General features: G+C 41.0%; 1 protein-coding gene across 1 annotated transcript; it reads left to right on the forward strand.

The window, feature by feature from the left end:
• The first annotated feature begins 344 nt into the window (after positions 1–344).
• On the forward strand, positions 345–852 carry LOC101289974 (cytochrome b-c1 complex subunit 7-like). The gene has a single exon (XM_033400117.2). The coding sequence runs from the start codon at positions 378–380 to the stop codon at positions 711–713; it is 336 nt and encodes a 111-aa protein (XP_033256008.1). The 5' UTR covers positions 345–377; the 3' UTR covers positions 714–852.
• Positions 853–7,425: the final 6,573 nt, after the last annotated feature.

Below are 7,425 nucleotides of genomic sequence, written 5' to 3' on the forward strand. Positions count from 1 at the left end.
TTCATTCCAGAGGAAACTAAATTCCACGTAAGAAATCCTATTTTGTGAGGCCATCGTGCTGTGATGGAGAGGTTCTGGAGGATGAGACCCCACTGAGGAGAGGGAAAGAGAACAAGGAACACTGGGCATCCACACGTGAAGGAAGGAACCCTTCATGAAGTGGATGCTCCAGACTTGTCTGCCCCAGCCGCTTCCATGTGGTTCACAGATGGACCACCCAGCAGAGCCCCTCCTAAATTCCTGGGCCATAAAATTGTGAGCAAAAATAAAATGGCACCGCGCCCCTCGTCATGACGTTGACGTAACACGCCTGTGCACTGGGCCTTGCGCGACCTCTAGGACTTACCCAGCAGGCAACGCTTCTGTCTCGGGTTAAAATGGCGAGTAGGCCTGCCGTTGCAGCATCAAGCAAATGGCTGGAGGGTATTCATAAATGGTATTACAATGTTGTCGGGTTCAGTAAACTAGGCTTAATGCGAGATGATACAATATATGAGAATAACGATGTAAAAGAAGCCATAAGAAAGCATCCTGAGAACCTTTATAATGACAGGGTGTTTAGCATTAAGAGAGCACTGGACCTGACCATGAGGCAGCAGATCTTGCCTAAAGAGCAGTGGACAAAATATGAGGAGGATAAATTCTACCTTGAACCATATCTGAAAGAGGTTATTCGGGAAAGAAAAGAGAGAGAAGAATGGGCAAAGAAATAATCATGTAGTCTAAATCTGGATGCAGCTATCCTAAAGTATTTTTATGAAGCTGGTTAAACCTGAAATGTACAATGTAGAACTATCTGGGCTGTAAATGTATTACTTTAAATAAATCTCTATTATAATTATTAAAAAAAAATTTTAAAAATGGCAATTTTCAACCAGTAAGTTTTGAGGCAGTTAGTGACACATTAACATAAATCAGAAATGCTAGATGAACAGCTATCAATTTTAGGCTGCTGTGGTCAGGGAAGTATGAATTGGGAAGTAGGCTATGAGGTGGACCCTTAATGATGTTAAGTATAGTAGAGAGCAAAAGGCAATTGATATTAAATGATGACAAGGTATCAAACAGCAAAACATTAGGAGGCAGGGAAAAATCATATAAGTGGGAAATCCTGGCTCCAGGGAGCTTAAATCTTTTAGATGGAGATGGACAAACTCATATAAGTAAGTGTTACTGGCATAATGATGACAATCTGGCCAGAACAGAGTGAAACCCAAAGGACAGAAGTGTGATATTGAGGGTGAGGGGGGTCACGAGAGATTTTTTAAAGGAGATGCCATTTGAGCTAAACCAGATGGAACACAGGTTCAGGGGTGTGGATGAAAGATTAAAGCTCATTAGGAGAAAAATGAGAGAATCAGCCTAGATGGAAGATTTTACCAGTGCTGGGAAGAATACGGAAAACAATGCTCAGAGAGGCAAGAGAGTAAGACATGAATAAAACCTTCCTGAGGCTGGGCTAGAAATCCAGTGGGTATCTTGGTCTCTCTGAACCCTTTTAGACCACATTCACTTCTCCTGTCTGTTCACTAAGGGAAACACCTGAAATGGTTTAAACATGCTTTGAAATTTGAAAGAAATATAGATCAATGGAACAGGATAGAAAACCCAGAGATAAACCCACACGCATATGGGCACCTTACTTTTGATAAAGGAGGCAAGAATATACAATGGAGAAAAGACAGCCTCTTCAATAAATGATGCTGGGAAAATTGGACAGCTACACGTAAAAGAAAAATTAGAACACTCCCTAACACCATACACAAAAACAAACTGAAAATGTGTAAAAGACCTAAATATAAGGCCAGACATTTTAAAACTCTTAGAGGAAAACATAGGCAGAACACTCTTTGACATAAATGCAGCAATATCTTTTTTGATCCACCTCCTAGAGTAATGAAAATAAAAACAAAAATAAACAAATGGGACATAATTGCAGTCAAAAATCTCTGCACAGAAGAGGAAACCATGAATAAAATGAAAAGACAACCCACAGAATGGGAGAAAATACTTGCAAATGAAGCAACAGAAAGGGATTAATCTCCAAAATATACAAATAGCTCATGCAGCTCTGTCAAAAAAACACACAACCCAATCAAAAAATGGGCAGAAGATATAAATAGACATTTCTTCAAAGAAGACATACATATGGCTGAAAAACACATGAAAAGATGCTCAACACCACTAATTCACTAATTATCAGAGAAATCCAAATCAAAACTGCAAAGAGGTATCACCACACACTGGTCAGAATGTCCATCATCAAAAAGTCTACAAACAATAAATGCTGGAGAGGGTGTGGAGAAAAGAGAACCCTTCTACATTGTGGGAATGTAAATTGGTACCACCACTATGAGGAACTACATGAAGTTTCCATAAAAAACTAAAAATATCAGTAGAACTACCATATGATCCAGCAATCCCACTCCTGGGCATATATCCAGAGGAAACCATAATCCAAAAGGATACTTGCACCCCAAAGTTCATAGCAGCACTATTTACAATAGCCTAGACATGGAACTAAGCTAAAAATCCATCGACAGAGGAATGGACAAAGAAGATGTAGTACATAAATACAATGGAATATTACTCGCCAAAAAAAAAGAATGAAATAATGTCATTTGCAGCAACATGCATGGACCTAAAGATTATCATACTAAGTGAAGTACGTCAGACAAAGAAAAACAAATATATGATATCACTCATATGTGGAATCTAATTTAAAAAAAAAGACAAAAAAACAAATGAACTTATTTACAAAACAGAAATGGACTTAAAGATATCAAAAAAACCCCACTTATGGTTACCAAAGGGGAAACGTGGAGGGTGGGGGGAGGATAAGACAGAAGCCTGGGATGGACACACAAACACACTACTTTACATAAGATAGGTAACTAACAAGGACCTACTATATAGCACAGGGAACTCTACTCAATATTCTGTGATAACCTATATGAAAAAAAGAATCTAAAAAAATGAATATACATACATGTATAACTGAATCACTTTGCTGCACACCTGAAACTACTACAACATTGTTAATCAACAATACTCCAGACAGATACACTGGAAATACATCTAAACGTGGAACAACTGCTACAGAACACCTACTGAACGCTGGCAGAAAACCTCAGACCTCCCATAAGGCAAAAAAGTCCCCACGTACCTGGGTAGAGCAAAAGAAAAAAGAAAAAACAGAGACAAAAGAATAGGGACGGGACCTGCACCAGTGGGAGGGAGCTGTGAAGGAGGAAAGGTTTCCACACACTAGGAAGCCCCTTCCCAGGTGGAGACTGCGGGTGGCGGAGGGGGAAAGCTTCGGCACCGCAGAGGAGACTGCAGCCACAAGGTGCGGAGGGCAAAGTGGAGGGATTCCCGCACAGAGGATCGGTCCCGACTGGCACTCACCAGCCCAAGAGGCTCGCCTACTCACCCGCCGGGGCGGGAGGGGCTGGGAGCTGAGGCTCGGGCTTCAGTCGGAGCGCAGGGAGAGGACTGGGGTTGGCGGCGTGAACACAGACTGCAGGGGGTTAGTGCACCACGGCTAGCCGGGAGGGAGTCAGGGGAAAAGTCTGGACCTGCCGAAAAGGCAAGAGACTTTTTCTTCCCACTTTGTTTCCTGGTGCGCGAGGAGAGGGGATTAAGAGCGCTGCTTAAAGGAGCTCCAGAGACGGGCGCGAGCCGTGGCTAAAAGCGCGGACCCCAGGGACGGGCAGGAGATGCTAGGGCAGCTGCTGCCGCCACCAAGAAGCCTGTGTGCGAGCACAGGTCACTATCTACACCCCTCTTCCGGGGAGCCTGTGCAGCCCGCCACTGCCAGGGTCCCGGGATCCAGGGACAACTTCCTCAGGAGAACGCAGCACGGTGCGTCTCAGGCTGGTGCAACGTCACGCCAGCCTCTGCCGCCGGAGGCTCATCCTGCACTCCGTACCCCTCCCTCCACCCAGCCTGAGTGAGCCAAAGCCCCCGAATCAGCTGCTCCTTTAACCCTGTCCTGTGTGAGCAAAGAACAAACTCCCTCCAGCGACCAGCACGCAGAGGCGGGGCCAAACCCAAGGCTGAGCCCTGGGAGCTGTGAGAACAAAGAAGAGAAAGGAAAATATCTCCCAGCAGCCTCAGGAGCAACAGATTAAATCTCCACAATCAACTTGATGTACCCTGCATCTGTGGAATACATGAATAGACAACGAATCATCCCAAATTGAGGAGGTGGACTTTGAGAGCAAGATTAATTATTTTTTCCCCTTTTCCTCTTTTTGTGACTGTGTGTATGTATGCTTCTGTGTAAGATTTTGTCTGTATAGCTGTCCTTCCACAATTTGTCCTACGGTTCTGTTTTTTTTCTTTAAAAAATTTTTTTTCTTAATAATTATTTTTTATTTTAATAACTTTATTTTATTTTATATTATGTTATTTTATTCTTTCTTTCTTTCCTTCCCTCTTTCCTTCCTCCCCCCTCTTTTCTTCTTTCTTTCCTACCTCCCTTCCTTCCTCCCTTCCTTCCTTCCTTCTCTCTCTCTCTCTCTCTCTCTCTCTCTTTCTTCTTTTTCTCCCTTTCATTCTGAGTCATGTGAACGAAAAGGCTGTTGGTGCTGCAGCCAGGAGTCAGTGCTGTGCCTTTGAGGTAGGAGAGCCAACTTCAGTACACTGCTCCATAAGAGACCTCCAAGCTCCACATAATATCAAATGGCAAAAATCTCCCAGAGATCTCCGTCTCAACACCAGCACCCAGCTTCACTCAATGACCAGCAAGCTACAGTGCTGGACACCCTATGCCAAACAACTAGCAAGACAGGAACACAACCCCACCCATTAGCAGAGAGGCTGCCTAAAATCATAATAAAGCCACAGACACACAAAAACACACCACCAGACGTTGACCTGCCCACCAGAAAGACAAGATCCAGCCTCATCCACCAGAACACAGGCACTAGTCCCCTCCACCAGGAAGCCTACACAGCCACTGAAGCAACTTTAGCCACTGGGGACAGACACCAAAAACAACGGGAACTACAAACCTGCAGCCTGCAAAAAGGAGACCGCAAACACAGTAAGATAAGCAAAATCAGAAGACAGAAAAACACACAGCAGATGAAGGAGCAAGATAAAAACCCACCAGACCTAACAAATGAAGAGGAAATAGGCAGTCTACCTGAAAAAGAATTCAGAATAATGAGAGTAAAGATGATCCAAAATCTTTGAAATACAATAGACAAAATGCAAGAAACATTGAACAAGGACCTAGAAGAAATAAAGATGAAACAAACAATGATGAACACCAAAATAAATGAAATGAAAAATACTCTAGTTGGGATCAACAGCAGAATAACTGAGGCAGAAGAATGGATAAGTGACCTGGAAGATAAAATAGTGGAAATAACTACTGCAGAGCAGAATAAAGAAAAAAGATTCAAAGGAACTGAGGACAGTCTCAGAGACCTCTGGGACAACATTAAACACACGAACATTCGAATAATAGGGGTTCCAGAAGAAGAAGAGAAAAAGAAAGGGACTGAGAAAATATTTGAAGAGATTATAGTTGAAAACTTCCCTAATATGGGAAAGGAAATAGTTAATGAAGTCCAGGAAGCACAGAGAGTCCCATGCAGGATAAATCCAAGGAGAAATATACCAAGACACATATTAATCAAACTGTCAAAAATTAAATACAAAGAAAACATATTAAAAGCAGCAAGGGAAAAACAACAAATAACACACAAGGGAAGCCCCATAAGGTTAACAGCTGATCTTTCAGCAGAAACTCTGCAAGCCAGAAGGGATGGGCAGGACATATTTAAAGTGATGAAGGAGAAAATTCTACAACCAAGATTACTCTACCCAGCAAGGATCTCATTCAGATTTGATGGAGATATTAAAACATTCACAGACAAGCAAAAGCTGAGAGAGTTCAGCACCACCAAACCAGCTTTACAACAAATGCTAAAGGAACTTCTCTAGGCAAGAAACAGAAGAGAAGGAAAAGACCTACAATAACGAACCCAAAACAATGAAAATGGGAATAGGAGCATACATATTGATAATTACCTTAAATGTAAATGGACTAAATGCTCCCACCAAAAGACACAGACTGGCTGAATGGATACAAAAACATGACCCATATATATGCTGTCCACAAGAGACCCACTTCAGACCTAGAGACACATACAGACTGAAAGGGGATGGAAAAAGATATCCCATGCAAATGGAAACCAAAAGAAAGCTGGAGTAGCAATTCTCATATCAGACAAAATAGACTTTAAAATAAAGACTATTAAAAGAGACAAAGAAGGACACTACATAATCATCAAGGGATCGATCCAAGAAGAAGATATAACAATTGTAAATATTTATGCACCCAACATAGGAGCATCTCAATACATAAGGCAAATACTAACAGCCATAAAAGGGGAAATCGACAGTAACACATTCATAGTAGGGGACTTTAACACCCCACTTTCACCAATGGACAGATCATCCAAAATAAAAATAAATAAGGGAACACAAGCTTTAACTGATACATAAAACAAGATGGACTTAATTGATATTTATAGGACACTCCATCCAAAAACAACAGAATACATATTTTTCTCAAGTGCTCATGGAACATTCTCCAGGATAGATCATATCTTGGGTCACAAATCAAGCCTTGGTAAATTTAAGAAAACTGAAATTGTATCAAGTATCCTTTCCGACCACAATGCTATGAGACTAGATATCAATTACAGGAAAAGATCTGTAAAAAATACAAACACACAGAGGTTAAACAATACACTACTTAATAATGAAGTGATCACTGAAGAAATCAAAGAGGAAATTAAAAACTACATAGAAACAAATGATAATGGAGACACGATGACCCAAAACCTATGGGATGGAGCAAAAGCAGTTCTAAGAGGGAAGTTTATAGCAATACAATCCTACCTTAAGAAACAGGAAACATCTTGAATAAACAACCTAACCTTGTACCTAAAGCAATTAGAGAAAGAAAAACAAAAAAACCCCAAAGTTAGCAGAAGGAAAGAAATCATAAAGATCAGATCTGAAATAAATGAAAAAGAAATGAAGGAAACAATAGCAAAGATCAATAAAACTAAAAGCTGGTTCTTTGAGAAGATAAACAAAATTGATAAACCATTAGCCAGACTCATCAAGAAAAAAAGGGAGAAGACTCAAATCAATAGAATTAGAAATGAAAAAGGAAAAGTAACAACTGACACTGAAGAAATACAAAAGATCTTGAGAGATTATTACAAGCAACTGTATGCCAATAAAATGGACAACCTGGAAGAAACGGACAAATTCTTAGAAATGCACAACCTGCCAAGACTGAATCAGGAAGAAATAGAAAATATGAACAGACCAATCACAAGCACTGAAATTGAAACTGTGATTAAAAATCTTCCAGCAAACAAAAGCCCAGGACCA

Source organism: Orcinus orca, chromosome 7, assembly GCF_937001465.1.
Source record: "Orcinus orca chromosome 7, mOrcOrc1.1, whole genome shotgun sequence".
NCBI classification, from domain to species: Eukaryota; Metazoa; Chordata; class Mammalia; order Artiodactyla; family Delphinidae; genus Orcinus; species Orcinus orca.